This window comes from Eleutherodactylus coqui, chromosome 8 (assembly GCF_035609145.1).
Source record: "Eleutherodactylus coqui strain aEleCoq1 chromosome 8, aEleCoq1.hap1, whole genome shotgun sequence".
Taxonomy (NCBI): domain Eukaryota; kingdom Metazoa; phylum Chordata; class Amphibia; order Anura; family Eleutherodactylidae; genus Eleutherodactylus; species Eleutherodactylus coqui.
In genome coordinates this window covers 186,519,057-186,536,147 of record NC_089844.1, presented here as the reverse complement: position 1 = coordinate 186,536,147, position 17,091 = coordinate 186,519,057, and the positions used below count along the sequence as shown (strand labels likewise).

The 17,091-nt window shown below is 46.2% G+C and overlaps 1 protein-coding gene across 4 annotated transcripts in view; it reads right to left on the bottom strand.

Moving 5' to 3' along the window:
- Positions 1-17,091, bottom strand: part of ANKAR (ankyrin and armadillo repeat containing) — a 126,612-nt gene that overhangs the window by 34,157 nt on the left and 75,364 nt on the right. For all 4 annotated transcript variants that reach the window (XM_066577111.1, XM_066577110.1, XM_066577112.1 and 1 more), the window contains exons 13-15: positions 15,591-15,759; positions 13,707-13,948; positions 11,558-11,711 (exon numbers count right to left, since the gene is read on the bottom strand). In XM_066577111.1, coding sequence (XP_066433208.1) covers positions 11,558-11,711; positions 13,707-13,948; positions 15,591-15,759 — 565 coding nt within the window. The remainder of the gene's footprint in view (positions 1-11,557; positions 11,712-13,706; positions 13,949-15,590; positions 15,760-17,091) is intronic.

Here is a 17,091-nt window from a genome sequence, read left to right as displayed (position 1 = left end):
CAGCCTATCGCAGCAGTACTGACCGACATACTGCAGCCTATGAAAGCAGTACTTACCGACATACTGCAGCCTAGGGTAGCAGTACTTACCGACATACTGCAGCCTAGGGTAGCAGTACTTACCCACATACCGTAGCCTATGGTAGCAGTACTTACCGACATACTGCAGCCTACGGTTGCAGTACTTACCCACATACTGCAGCCTATCGAGGCAGTACTTACCGACATAGTGCAGCCTATGCTAATAGTACTTACCCACATACTGCAGCCTATGGTAGCAATACTTTCCCACATACTGCAGCCTATCGTAGCAGTACTTACCCACACAATGCAGCCTATCGTAGCAGTACTTACCCACATACTGCAGCCTATGGCAGCACTACTTACCAACATACTGCAGCCTATGGTAGCAGTACTTAACCACATACTTCAGCGTATGGCAGCGCTACTTAACCACATACTGCAGCCTAAGCTAACAGTACTTACCGATATACTGCAGCCTACGGTAGCAGTACTTACCCACATACTGCAGCCTAGAGTAGCAGTACTTATCGACATACTACAGCCCATGGTAGAAGTACTTACCGACATACTTCAGCCTATGCTAACAGTACTTACCCACATACTGCAGCCTATGGTAGCACTACTTACCCACATACTGCAGCCTATCGTAGCAGCACTTACCGACATACTTCAACCTATGGTAGCAGTAGTTACCGACATACTACAGCCCATGGTAACAGTACTTACCAACATACTGCAGCCTATGGTAGCAGTACTTACCAACATACTACAGCCCATGGTAGCAGTACTTACCGACATACTGCAGCCCATGGTAGCAGTACTTACCCACATACCGCAGCCTATGGTAGCAGTACTTACCGACATACTGCAGCCTATGTTAGCAGTACTTACCGACATACTGCAGCCTACGGTAGCACTACTTACCGACATACTGCAGCCTACGGTAGCATTACTAACACATATACTGCAGCCTACGGTAGCAGCACTTACCTACATACTGCAGCCTATGGTAGCAGTAGTTCCCGACATACTGCAGCCTATGGTAGCAGTACTTACCGACATACTGCAGCCTATGTTAGCAGTACTTACCGACATACTGCAGCCTACGGTAGCACTACTTACCGACATGCTGCAGCCTACGGTAGCATTACTTACCCATATACTGCAGCCTACGGTAGCAGCACTTACCTACATACTGCAGCCTATGGTAGCAGTACTTCCCGACATACTGCAGCCTATCGTAGCAGTACTTACCGACATACTGCAGCCTATGGTAGATGTACTTGCCCACATACTGCAGACTATAGTAGCAGTACTTACCCACATACTGCAGCCTATGGTAGCAGTACTTACAGACATACTGCAGCCTATGGTAGCAGTACTTACACACATACTGCAGCCTATGGTAGCCGTACTTACCCACATACTGCAGCCTATAGTAGCAGTACTTAACGACATACTGCAGCCTATGGTAGCAGTACTTACCCACATACTGTGGCCTATTGTAGCAGTACTTACCGGCATACTGCAACCTATTGCAGCACTATTTACCGACATACTGCAGCCTATGGTAGCAGTACTTACCGACAAACTGCAGCCTATGGTAGCAGTACTTACCCACATACTACAGCCTATGGTAGCAGTACTTACCGCCATACTGCAGCCTATGGTAACAGTACTTACCCACATACTGCGGCTTATGGTTGCAGTACTTACCCACATACTGCCGACTATTGCAGCACTACTTACCAACATTGTGCAGCCTATTGTAGCAGTAGTTACCCACATACTGCAGCCCATGGTAGCAGTACTTACCGACATACTGCAAGCTATGGTAGCAGTACTTACTGACATACTGTAGCCTTTGGTAGCAGTACTTACCCACATACTGCAGCCTATGGTAGCAGTACTTACCCACATACTGCAGCCTACGGCAGCACTACTTATCCACATACTGCAGCCTGAGCTAACAGTACTTACCGATATACTGCAGCCTACGGTAGCAGTACTTACCCACATACTGCAGCCTATAGTAGCAGTACTTATCGACATACTACAGCCTATGGTAGCAGAACTTACCGACATACTGCAGCCTATGGTAGCAGTACTTACCGACATACTTCAGCCTATGCTAACAGTACTTACCCACATACTGCAGCCTATGGTAGTACTACTTACCCACATACTGCAGCCTATCGTAGCAGTACTTACCGACATACTTCAGCCTATTGTAGCAGTAGTAACCGACATACTACAGGCCATGGTAGCAGTACTTACCAACATACTGCAGCCTATGGTAGCAGTACTTACCAACATACTACAGCCCATGGTAGCAGGACTTACCGACATACTTCAGCCCATGGTAGCAGTACTTACCCACATATCGCAGCCTATGGTAGCAGTACTTACAGACATACTGCAGCCTATGTTAGCAGTACTTACCGACATACTGCAGCCTACGTTAGCAGTACTTACCTAAATACTGCAGCCTATGGTAGCTGTACTTCCCGACATACTGCAGCCTATCGTAGCAGTAGTTACCCACTTACTGCAGACTACGGTAGCTGTACTTACCCACATACTGCAGACTATAGTACAGTACTTACCCACATACTGCAGCCTATGGTAGCAGTACTTACCCACATACTGCAGCCTATGGTAGCAGTACTTACCCACATACTGAAGCCTATGGCAGCCGTACTTACCCACATACTGCAGCCTATAGTAGCAGTACTTACCGACATACTGCAGCCTATGGTAGCAGTACTTACCCACATACGGCGGCCTATGGTAGCAGTACTTACCGGCATACTGCAACCTATTGCAGCAATATTTACCGACATACTGCAGCCTATGGTAGCAGTACTTACCGACAAACTGCAGCCTATGGTAGCAGTACTTACCCACATACTACAGCCTATGGTAGCAGTACTTACCGCCATACTGCAGCCTATGGTAACAGTACTTACCCACATACTGCAGCTTATGGTTGCAGTACTTACCCACATACTGCCGACTATTGCAGCATTACTTACCAACATTGTGCAGCCTATTGTAGCAGTAGTTACCCACATACTGCAGCCCATGGTAGCAGTACTTACCGACATACTGGAAGCTATGGTAGCAGTACTTACTGACATACTGTAGCCTTTGGTAGCAGTACTTACCCACATACTGCAGCCTATGGTAGCAGTACTTACCCACATACTGCAGCCTACGGCAGCACTACTTATCCACATACTGCAGCCTGAGCTAACAGTACTTACCGATATACTGCAGCCTATAGTAGCAGTACTTATCGACATACTACAGCCTATGGTAGCAGAACTTACCGACATACTGCAGCCTATGGTAGCAGTACTTACCCACATACTTCAGCCTATGCTAACAGTACTTACCCACATACTGCAGCCTATGGTAGTACTACTTACCCACATACTGCAGCCTATCGTAGCAGTACTTACCGACATACTTCAGCCTATTGTAGCAGTAGTAACCGACATACTACAGGCCATGGTAGCAGTACTTACCAACATACTGCAGCCTATGGTAGCAGTACTTACCAACATACTACAGCCCATGGTAGCAGTACTTACCGACATACTTCAGCCCATGGTAGCAGTACTTACCCACATATCGCAGCCTATGGTAGCAGTACTTACAGACATACTGCAGCCTATGTTAGCAGTACTTACCGACATACTGCAGCCTACGGTAGCAGTACTTACCCAAATACTGCAGCCTACGGTAGCAGTACTTACCTAAATACTGCAGCCTATGGTAGCAGTACTTCCCGACATACTGCAGCCTATCGTAGCAGTACTTACCCACATACTGCAGACTATGGTAGCTGTACTTACCCACATACTGCAGACTATAGTACAGTACTTACCCACATACTGCAGCCTATGGTAGCAGTACTTACCCACATACTGCAGCCTATGGTAGCAGTACTTACCCACATACTGAAGCCTATGGCAGCCGTACTTACCCACATACTGCAGCCTATAGTAGCAGTACTTACCGACATACTGCAGCCTATGGTAGCAGTACTTACCCACATACTGCGGCCTATGGTAGCAGTACTTACCGACATATTGCAGCACTACTTACCAACATACTGAAGCCTATGGTAGCAGTACTTACCCACATACTACAGCCTATGGTAGCAGTACATACCGACGTAATACAGCCTATGGTAGCAGTACTTACTGACATACTGCAGCCTACGGTAGCAGTACTTACCCACATACTGCAGACTATGGTAGCTGTACTTACCCACATACTGCAGACTATAGTAGCAGTACTTACCCACATACTGCAGCCTACGGTAGCAGTACTTACCTACATACTGCAGCCTATGGTAGCAGTACTTACCCACATACTGAAGCCTATGGCAGCCGTACTTACCCACATACTGCAGCCTATAGTAGCAGTACTTACCGACATACTGCAGCCTATGGAAGCAGTACTTACCCACATACTGCGGCCTATGGTAGCAGTACTTACCGACATATTGCAGCACTACTTACCGACAAACTGTAGCCTATGGTAGCAGTACTTACCCACATACTACAGCCTATGGTAGCAGTACTTACCCACATACTGCAGCCTATTGCAGCACTACTTACCAACATTGTGCAGCCTATTGTAGCAGTAGTTACCCGCATACTGCAGCCTATGGTAGCAGTACTTACCGACATACTGCAGCCTTTGGTAGCAGTACTTACCCACATACTGCAGCCTATGGTAGCAGTACTTACCCACATACTGCAGCCTATGGTAGCAGTACTTACCCACATACTGCAGCCTATGGTAGCACTACTTACCAACATACTGCAGCCTATGGTAGCAATACTTACCGACGTACTGCAGCCTACGGTAGCAGTACTTAACCACATACTGTAGCCTATGGTAGCAGTACTTACCGACATACTGCAGCCTATAGAAGCAGTACTTACCCACATACTGCAGCCCATGGAAGCGGTACTTACCCACATACTGCAGCCTATGCTAACAGTATTTACCTATATACCGCAGGATATCTTAGAAGTACTTACACACATACTGCAGCCTATGGTAGCAGTACTTACTGATATACTGCAGCCTATGGTAGCAGTACTAACCCACATACTGCAGCCTATCGTAGCAGTACTTACCGACATACTGCAGCCTATGGCAGCAGTACTTACCGGCATACTACAGCCCATGGTAGCAGTACTTACCCACATACTGCAGCCTATGGTAACAGTACTTAACGACATACAGCAACCTATGGTAGCAGTACTTACCGACATAATGCAGCCTATGGTAGCAGTACTTACCCACATACCGCAGCTTATAGTAGCAGTACTTTGCCACATACCGCAGCCTATAGTAGCAGTACTTACCCACATACTGCAGTCTAAGGTAGCAGTACTTACCCACATACCGCAGCCTATGGTAACAGTACTTACCGACATACTCCAGCCTATGGTAGCACTACTTTCCAAGATTTAGCGGCCTATGTCAGCACTAGTTACCCACATACTGCAGCCTATGGTAGCAGTACTTACCCACATACTGCAGCCTATGGTAGCAGTACTTTCCTACATACTGCAGCCTATGGTAGCAATACTTACCGACATACTGCAGCCGATCGTAGCAGTATTTACCCACATACTGCAGCCTATGGTAGCAGTATTAACAAAATACTGCAGCCTATGGCAGCCGTACTTACCCACATACTGCAGCCTATGTAGCGGTACTTACCCAGATACTGCAGCCTATGGTAGCAGTACTTACCCACATACTGAAGCCTATGGCAGCCGTACTTACCCACATACTGCAGCCTATGTAGCGGTACTTACCGCCATACTGCAGCCTATGGTAACAGTACTTACCCACATACTGCAGCTTATGGTTGCAGTACTTACCCACATACTGCCGACTATTGCAGCATTACTTACCAACATTGTGCAGCCTATTGTAGCAGTAGTTACCCACATACTGCAGCCCATGGTAGCAGTACTTACCGACATACTGGAAGCTATGGTAGCAGTACTTACTGACATACTGTAGCCTTTGGTAGCAGTACTTACCCACATACTGCAGCCTATGGTAGCAGTACTTACCCACATACTGCAGCCTACGGCAGCACTACTTATCCACATACTGCAGCCTGAGCTAACAGTACTTACCGATATACTGCAGCCTATAGTAGCAGTACTTATCGACATACTACAGCCTATGGTAGCAGAACTTACCGACATACTGCAGCCTATGGTAGCAGTACTTACCCACATACTGCAGCCTATGCTAACAGTACTTACCCACATACTGCAGCCTATGGTAGCACTACTTACCCACATACTGCAGCCTATCGTAGCAGTACTTACCGACATACTTCAGCCTATTGTAGCAGTAGTAACCGACATACTACAGGCCATGGTAGCAGTACTTACCAACATACTGCAGCCTATGGTAGCAGTACTTACCAACATACTACAGCCCATGGTAGCAGTACTTACCGACATACTTCAGCCCATGGTAGCAGTACTTACCCACATATCGCAGCCTATGGTAGCAGTACTTACAGACATACTGCAGCCTATGTTAGCAGTACTTACCGACATACTGCAGCCTACGGTAGCAGTACTTACCCAAATACTGCAGCCTACGGTAGCAGTACTTACCTAAATACTGCAGCCTATGGTAGCAGTACTTCCCGACATACTGCAGCCTATCGTAGCAGTACTTACCCACATACTGCAGACTATGGTAGCTGTACTTACCCACATACTGCAGACTATAGTACAGTACTTACCCACATACTGCAGCCTATGGTAGCAGTACTTACCCACATACTGCAGCCTATGGTAGCAGTACTTACCCACATACTGAAGCCTATGGCAGCCGTACTTACCCACATACTGCAGCCTATAGTAGCAGTACTTACCGACATACTGCAGCCTATGGTAGCAGTACTTACCCACATACTGCGGCCTATGGTAGCAGTACTTACCGACATATTGCAGCACTACTTACCAACATACTGAAGCCTATGGTAGCAGTACTTACCCACATACAACAGCCTATGGTAGCAGTACATACCGACGTAATACAGCCTATGGTAGCAGTACTTACTGACATACTGCAGCCTACGGTAGCAGTACTTACCCACATACTGCAGACTATGGTAGCTGTACTTACCCACATACTGCAGACTATAGTAGCAGTACTTACCCACATACTGCAGCCTACGGTAGCAGTACTTACCTACATACTGCAGCCTATGGTAGCAGTACTTACCCACATACTGAAGCCTATGGCAGCCGTACTTACCCACATACTGCAGCCTATAGTAGCAGTACTTACCGACATACTGCAGCCTATGGAAGCAGTACTTACCCACATACTGCGGCCTATGGTAGCAGTACTTACCGACATATTGCAGCACTACTTACCGACAAACTGTAGCCTATGGTAGCAGTACTTACCCACATACTACAGCCTATGGTAGCAGTACTTACCCACATACTGCAGCCTATTGCAGCACTACTTACCAACATTGTGCAGCCTATTGTAGCAGTAGTTACCCACATACTGCAGCCTATGGTAGCAGTACTTACCGACATACTGCAGCCTTTGGTAGCAGTACTTACCCACATACTGCAGCCTATGGTAGCAGTACTTACCCACATACTGCAGCCTATGGTAGCAGTACTTACCCACATACTGCAGCCTATGGTAGCACTACTTACCAACATACTGCAGCCTATGGTAGCAATACTTACCGACGTACTGCAGCCTATGGTAGCAGTACTTAACCACATACTGTAGCCTATGGTAGCAGTACTTACCGACATACTGCAGCCTATAGAAGCAGTACTTACCCACATACTGCAGCCCATGGAAGCGGTACTTACCCACATACTGCAGCCTATGCTAACAGTATTTACCTATATACCGCAGGATATCTTAGAAGTACTTACACACATACTGCAGCCTATGGTAGCAGTACTTACTGATATACTGCAGCCTATGGTAGCAGTACTAACCCACATACTGCAGCCTATCGTAGCAGTACTTACCGACATACTGCAGCCTATGGCAGCAGTACTTACCGGCATACTACAGCCCATGGTAGCAGTACTTACCCACATACTGCAGCCTATGGTAACAGTACTTAACGACATACAGCAACCTATGGTAGCAGTACTTACCGACATAATGCAGCCTATGGTAGCAGTACTTACCCACATACCGCAGCTTATAGTAGCAGTACTTTGCCACATACCGCAGCCTATAGTAGCAGTACTTACCCACATACTGCAGTCTAAGGTAGCAGTACTTACCCACATACCGCAGCCTATGGTAACAGTACTTACCGACATACTCCAGCCTATGGTAGCACTACTTTCCAAGATTTAGCGGCCTATGTCAGCACTAGTTACCCACATACTGCAGCCTATGGTAGCAGTACTTACCCACATACTGCAGCCTATGGTAGCAGTACTTTCCTACATACTGCAGCCTATGGTAGCAATACTTACCGACATACTGCAGCCGATCGTAGCAGTATTTACCCACATACTGCAGCCTATGGTAGCAGTATTAACAAAATACTGCAGCCTATGGCAGCCGTACTTACCCACATACTGCAGCCTATGTAGCGGTACTTACCCACATACTGCAGCCTATGGTAGCAGTACTTACCCACATACTGAAGCCTATGGCAGCCGTACTTACCCACATACTGCAGCCTATAGTAGCAGTACTTACCGACATACTGCAGCCTATGGTAGCAGTACTTACCCACATACCGCAGCTTATGGTAGCAGTAGTTACGCACATACCGCAGCCTATTGTAGCAGTGCTTTGCAACATACCGCAGCCTATAGTAGCAGTACTTACCCACATAGTGCAGTCTATGGTAGCAGTACTTACCCACATACCGCAGCCTATGGTAACAGTAGTTACCGACATACTCCAGCCTATGGTAGCACTACTTTCCAACATTTTGCGGCCTATGGTAGCACTAGTTACCCACATACTGCAGCCTATGGTAGCAATACTTACCCACATACTGCAGCCTATGGTAGCAGTACTTACCCACATACTGCAGCCTATGGTAGCAGTACTTAACCACATACTGTAGCCTATGAAACCAGTGCTTACCCACATACTGCAGCCTATGGAAGCAGTACTTACCCACATACTGCAGCCTATGATAGCAGTACTTAGCCACATACTGCAGCCCAAGGTAGCAGTACTTACCGACATACTGCAGCCTATGGTAGCAGCACTTTCCCACATACTGCAGCCCATGGTAGCATTACTTACCGACATACTGCAGCCGATCGTAGCAGTATTTACCCACATACTGCAGCCTATGGTAGCAGTATTAACCACATACTGCAGCCTATGCTAGCGGTACTTACCCACATACCGCAGCCTAGGGAAATAGTACTTACCCACATACCACAGCCTATAGTAGCAGTACTTACCCACATACTGCAGCCTACGGTAGCAGTACTTACCCACATACTGCAGCCTATGGTAGCAGTATTTACCCACATACTGCAGCCTATGGTAGCAGTACTTAAGCACAGACCGCAGCCTATGGTAGCAGTACTTACCCACATACTGCAGCCTATCGTAGCAGTACTGACCGACATACTGCAGCCTATGAAAGCAGTACTTACCGACATACTGCAGCCTAGGGTAGCAGTACTTACCGACATACTGCAGCCTAGGGTAGCAGTACTTACCAACTTACTACAGCCCATGGTAGCAGTACTTACCGACACACTTGAGCCTATGGTAGCAGTACTTACCGACATACTGCAGCCCATGGTAGCAGTACTTACCCACATACCGCAGCCTATGGTAGCAGTACTTACCGACATACTGCAGCCTATGTTAGCAGTACTTACCGACATACTGCAGCCTACGGTAGCACTAATTACCAACATACTGCAGCCTATGGTAGCAGTACTTACCCACATACCGCAGCCATTGGAAGCAGTACTTACCCACATACTGCAGCCTATGGTAGCAGTATTTACCCACATACTGCAGCCTATTGTAGCAGTACATACTGACATTCTGCAGCCGATGGTAGCAGTACTTACCGACATACCGTAGCCTATGGTAGCAGTACTTACCCACATACCGCAGCCTATGGTAGCAGTACTTACCCACATATCGCAGCCTATGGTAGCAGTACTTACCCACATACCGCAGCTTATGGTAGCAGTACTTACCCACATACTGCAGCCTATGGTAGCAGTACTTACCCACATACTGCAGCCTACAGCAGCGGTACTTACTCACATACTGCAGCCCATGGTAGTGGTACTTACCCACATACTGCAGCCGATGGTATCAGTACTTACCGACATACTGCAGCCTATGGAAGCAGTACTTACCCACATACCGCAGCCTATGGAAGCAGTACTTACCCACATACCGCAGCCTATAGTAGCAGTACTCACATACATACCGTAGCCTATGGTAGCAGTACTTACCCACATACCGCAGCCTATAGTAGTAGTACTCACCTTCATACCGTAGCCTATGGTAGCAGTACTTACTGACATACTGCAGTCTATGGTAGCAGTACTTACCCACATACCGCAGCCTATGGCAGCAGTACTTATCAACATACGGCAGCCTATGGTAGCAGTACTTACCCACATACCGCAGCTTATGATAGCAGTACTTACCCACATACTGCAACCTATGGCAGCAGTACTTACCCACATACTGCAGCCTATGGCAGCAGTACTTACTGACATACTGCAGCCTATGGCAGCAGTACTTACCCACATACTGCAACCTGTGGTAGCGGTACTTACCCACATACTGCAGCCTATGGTAGCAGTACTTACCCACATTCTGCAGCCTATGAAAGCAGTGCTTACCCACATACTGCAGCCTATGGAAGCAGTACTTACCGATATACTGCAGCCTATGGTAGCAGTACTTACTTACATACTGCAGCCTATAGTAGAAGTACTTACTTACATACTGCAGCCAAAGGTAGCAGTACTTACCCACATACTGCAGCCTATGGAAGCGGTGATTACCCACATACCGCAGCTTATGGAAGCAGTACTTATGCACATACCGCAGCCTATGGTAGTGGTACTTACCCACATACTGCAGCCTATGGTAGCAGTACTTATCCACATACTGCAACCTATGGTAGCAGTACTTACCTACATACTGCAGCCTATGGTAGCAGTATTTACCCACATACTGCAGCCTATGGTAGCAGTACTTACCCACATACTGCAGCCTATGGAAGCGGTGCTTATCCACATACTGCAGCCTATGGAAGCAGTACTTACCCACATACTGCAGCCTATGGTAGTGGTACTTACCCACATACTGCAGCCTATGGAAGCAGTACTTACCCACATACCGCAGCCTATGGTAGTAGTACTTACCCACATACTGCAGCCTATGGTAGCAGTACTTACCCACATACTGCAGCCTATGGTAGCAGTACTTACCCACATACTGCAGCCTATGGTAGAGGTACTTACCCACATACTGCATGGTGTCTGAGGGTGATAAGAGCATGTCTATAATGAAGTGGAGACCGATGTGTTCTGACATGGCCTTCTGCTGCTTCCAGGTCTGTCCTGCCAACACCCACAGAGTTGTGCTGGCTTGTTCTCGGACTTCCAACTGAAACACCTGAAAAAAAGTAAAGTCTAGCAAAAACTTCCAATATTTATAAACTCCTGAGTGTCTATGAAACTATGAGGGCTAAGGCTAACTTCACACGGGTGAGTGCGATATCACGATCGCCAACATGTGATTTCCTCGCGGATGTGAGGCATTTTTATTGCAAAACCACCTCTCATCACTTGAAGGCAGCAGTGAGGAGGATCGTAGAGTTTTTCCCACTGTTTTCAATGGGGCAACCTCTCATCGCGAGAGCACACAACATCGCATATGTGTATGAATCCCATTCAAAAGAATGGGATTCATATTCATACAAGATTATATATATATTTGTAAGCCTGATATCCCCATGGTACTCTGGTTCCTGCGCCGCCTGCCCCTACTGCGACATGAGCATTATCCGAACAAAAAATTAGCAGATCTGCACATAAAAAAACGTAGTATTTACACAAGCAGCAATTGAAATCCGGTCATTCCGGAAAAATTCCACTGCAATTGTTGATGCAGGTTTTTGAGTCAAAACCTAAAATGGATCCAGCAGGGAGGAGAAGTATAGGGGCGCGTCCGCACTGCGCCGTTCTAGCCAGCGCCAGCTTCATCCCTGATTTGCATCTTCTATGTCTAAAACAGCATAGTGGAACCAAGGCAGAACAACAAAGTTGAATATGCGAGAACGCACTTTTTTCAACCAGTTTAACCCTTTAATGTCGCAGGATGTACAGTTATCTCACGGTAGTGCGGGGTTTGTATGGAATGGGATCAGGAGCTGATCCTGCTCCATACAATGCGGGTGTCCGCTGTCTTTGAGGGCTCACAGCCACCCACAACAGCTGCGATGGCCGTGAACACTGATTCTGACAGCAGCATTTATTTACCCCGATTAGTATTCTGAGGTCCTGAATGGCTCTCCTGCGAAGGATCACGACGTGCTGTTTGGCTGCCATGGAAGCCTGGGCCCTTTTAAAGGCCCCCAGGGCTTCCACAGATGACAGACATCTCTGTGGCACGGCTTGATAGAGTGCCTGTCAGAATGTGGTATAATACAATACTATGGTATTGCACTATATTGTATGAGTGATCAAACGATCCAAAGTTCAAGGCCTCCTATGGAGACTAAAAAACGGAAAAATTAATTAAAAATGTTTTTATTAATTATTAGTAAAAGTTTAAGGTAATACAAGTTTACCCCCCCCTTTCCCATATTTATAATAAAAAAAACAAAACCTATTTGGTATCGCTTCATCCACAAAAGTCTGATCTATCAAAGTAACTCATTATTTATCGCACACAATGAATGTCGTCAGAAAAAATACATAAAACCAGAACTGCACATTTTAAATCACAGCGTCTCCTAGAAATAATTTAATAAAAAGCGATCAAATAGTCATATGTACTCCAAAATGGTTCCAATGGAAACTACAGGATGCCGAACCAAAAACTAGTGCTTGCACAACTATGTCAACAAAGAAATGTAAAAAAGTTATGGTGGCAGAAAATCATTTTTTCCCCAAAAATATTTTATTTTTTAAAAGTACTACAGCAAAAAACTATATAAATCTTGGTATCTTCTCAATCGCACACCCACGGATTGAAATGATCATACATATATCAGTTTTGTCACACCATAAGGGCTTATTCAGACGACCATATATTGGCCAGGTATTCATGCTGGCTGATATACGGTGTCCCTCTCTGCAGGGGGAGGAGGCTGGAAGAGCCGGGAGCAGTGCTCTGAGATCCCGCCCCTCGGCACTATTTGCAATGGGAGGGGGTGGTATGGGGCGGAGCTAAGTCCCCGCAAGAAAATGACTCTTAGATATCTATGTGGATGAAAAAATAAGAGAGCTATGATTTTTTGAAAGTGTGGAAGAAAAAACAAAAATGACATTAAGAGGTCAAAAGACTGACAGGGCTGAAAACTTTGTGAATCAGTGACCGATGAGGTCCGTCTCACACATTTAGCCCTACGCTTCCATCTTACATGTACTCATACATTGCACTTGCCTTGAGAAGTTTTGATATGTATTTTGAAGCTGATCCGTCCAGAAACTCCTTTTGCACTGCAGCGTTGCGATCGGCCAGAGCTTCTATGGCAATCGCTGCCTTCACCTGGATTTTAAGTTTCTTTACTCGAAGAATATTAATAAGAGAAGTAACTGCATTTTCCTTTGCAACGGCATCCTGGATAAGTTTGTTTCCTCTAGCAAGCTCTGCAATAGCAGCTGAAGATGCAGCTATAAGATCATCTATTAGGAAACACCGATAAACAAATATTAGTAAAACACTAAAAAAATCATCATTTTCTGAATAGCTATGTACAATCAACATTTCCTCCTTTCTCCCATTGCAAATTAAGTCTATTTGACAAATTTACAAACTTTTAGCTGTTTGCAAAAAAAAACCCAAAACAATCAAGCATGCCACTTTTACTGCCTCCTGCAGTCTCAGAATTATTCACCCTGTAAATAGAATCCTTCATAAGAACAAACATTTACAAATCAGGTGTTGTCTCAAGCACACCTGATACAACTAATCAACAGTGTAATTAGTTACATCAGGTGTGCTTGAGATAAGACACATTAAATGCCTGGACTGGTAAGGGTTTCATTGACTGTGACTACAGGTTAGAAATATTGCCAAGCCACAAGAGGGGTCAAAAGAGTTACGAGAAGAGAGCAATGTCTTATACAAACAAGGAAAAGCATGCAAAAAAAGATAATAAAGGCGGTGAATGTTCCTAGAAATACTGCTAGAAACATAGTTTGCAAGTTAAAAGCATACTGGCTGCACTGACTGGACATGGCAAAAAGAGGGAGCGATCACTGGATGCCACCAGATTCCTGGGGAAGCAGGTGGTCCAAAATCCTTAACTTGCATATGGATATTGGATTATGGCCTAAAGGTATGACTACACAGGGCTACATGGCTAAATACTTGGCTACTTTGGGCAGTCTGACAGAAATTAATAAAGCGGTACTGTGCATGCACAACCAGACCACCACTCCATGCATTTTGGGATACCCAGAAGCCCTTTTCTTGTGATTGGTGGGGAGCCGACTTCTGGGGCCGCCATCAATCAGATATTTATCCCCTATCCTGTGATAGAGAATTATTCTTTTCATGGGACAACCCCTTCAAAGGAAGTCCGTCATGTTATTTTCGTCTTATTAACGCACTGTACCTTTGCATGTACTCCTGAACAAGGAATCCAGCGATACCTCTTTTTTCTGAGACTCCCATCTTGAGACTGCACCGTTGAAGTTCTTCCAGCAGTGTTTATTCCAATAAGTGGTGCACCTCTGCAAGAGGTCAGGGCTCTCCCTGTGTTTTCAACTCAAACACCCCTCCTTCTTGGCTGAATGACCTGCAGCTCTGCCCGCTGGAAATGCAATGCCCGGGTCCATCAGAAAATACTAGCCTATCTGCTTCCGCGTCTTCTCTCCCTTCACTCTAATTGCAGTGATAGGTTTGCTGTATCTTTGAAATATTTTGGGAGAAGCTTGCATTTTATTAGTAGTAACCACACATAGAACGAGTCCTGGATATTTATGAGCTGCAGGTAGCCACTTCTACACCGCCATCCGGTCACTGACTGACAACTCTCTCTCTCTCTATGCACAGTATAATAGACAGCTGTCAATCAGGGACTGAAGGGTGGGTTAGGCAGGGCTATCTGCAGCTCACCAATATCCAGGACTACTTCCTGTGATCTTCTATGTATGTATTGCTACTGATAAAATGTAAGTTCCTCCCAAACTACTGCACAGATACATACAGCAGACATATTACTGTAAGCAGTGTGACTGTCACTATGTTATACAGAGGGCTGCAAAAAGATGGTGACAGAGGCTTTTTTAAAAGTTTACACATCTTTCTTGAAATACTTACCAGAAGTAGCAGTTAGAAAATCCACAATGAGAGGAATACCGCCCAGATCTTTTATGGAGTTTTGGTTGGATGGGTTTTGGGTACATAAAACCTTAATGCAATTCATAGCATTTATCAGCAGATCTTCAAACTCTCCATTCAGCATGTTAACCAGGGGCCGGAGTCCATCCTAATAAGATGTGATTAAAATAATAATATGTTTAAACCTTTTTTAATGATACTATATTTAATACATCATGTGAGGTCTGGTATAACCTCGTTTATGACAACCACTGTCCATACGCCCTGTGCCAGGCTCACATGCAGTTCACGGCCACGGGCCCGTTTCTGTTCTGACACCAGGGAAGGGACACATAGTGTCAATGGGCCATGATGAGACGCACGTCTCGTCCTCATCTCGATACTGGATAGGAATGGTCAGGAGTCGGGAGGACAGGAAAGAGAATCACCAACACACACTGGACCCCGAGTGACTGAATGAGTCCGATAGTCACAGAGCTGCCTTGTCATCCGTATGAGCCAGTCTGTGACTATCGGACTCATTCCACTGACATGTTCCAACTGCAGCCTAAGCCCCCCCCCCCCCCCCCCCCCCGTGTAAGCTCTGAAAGCCGGCACACAGTGCATTGAGCGGCGCTGCTAAGTAGTTCGCCCATTATAAAATGACAACAGGCCCTGGGAAGGGCAACCCATGTCTGGAGTAATGCACCAAAGATCCCCATTATCCTGGTAAGCAAGGTGTTTTATAAACTGTAGGGTGGTGCTCGCTCCCTGGCAGAGGGAGAGTGTGAGTCAGGTCAGAGGTAGACCAAATCTACAATGTGTGTGTGCCAAGCCTAAGGCCTAGTTAGTAGACAGGGACGATCAACTGTTCTCCACCGAGTGTGCCACCCCAGCGCCCAGAGAGAAATCAAGCACCAATTTTCCTGGAATTAATTCCGGTAAACTTGACATAGAAGTGAGTTCTGTTGCTCCTTACGGTGATGGGACTGAGACAGGGAACAAGAAGGAGAACTGGTCACCTTCAGCGGGAGACAAGACTGTGACAGAGAGACCATTTGCAAGCTGGTCGGATGACATGGACACCAGGTTTCCCTTGGACCACTCTGCAGCCAGAGCTGCAGGTAGGCCCCTGAGCCCCCAGAAATTACAACAGCCGTCAGCCAATTCTGATCCTGGGGTGGAGGACTCTGCCGTAGTACCCCTGTTTAAGAACTGTAGTTGTCATTAAGACTATTTTTGGGAACATATGACTTTTGAGGACTCCTTATTCCAAAAGCGAGCAACACTGTTTCTATAACTTGACAGATGTGGAGACAGCTTAGCTAACCAATTTCCGTTCACTTCTACGGGAGTTATGGAAACTGCATACCACCAGGTGTTTGGCTATTTCCATTAAGCCTATCCACCTTTTGGAGCCTAGATATGGCAGCCATCTGCTTCAGGGTAGGGCACTGACATGGGAATACCCCTTTAACCTGCTAATCTCCTTCTGCTGTTT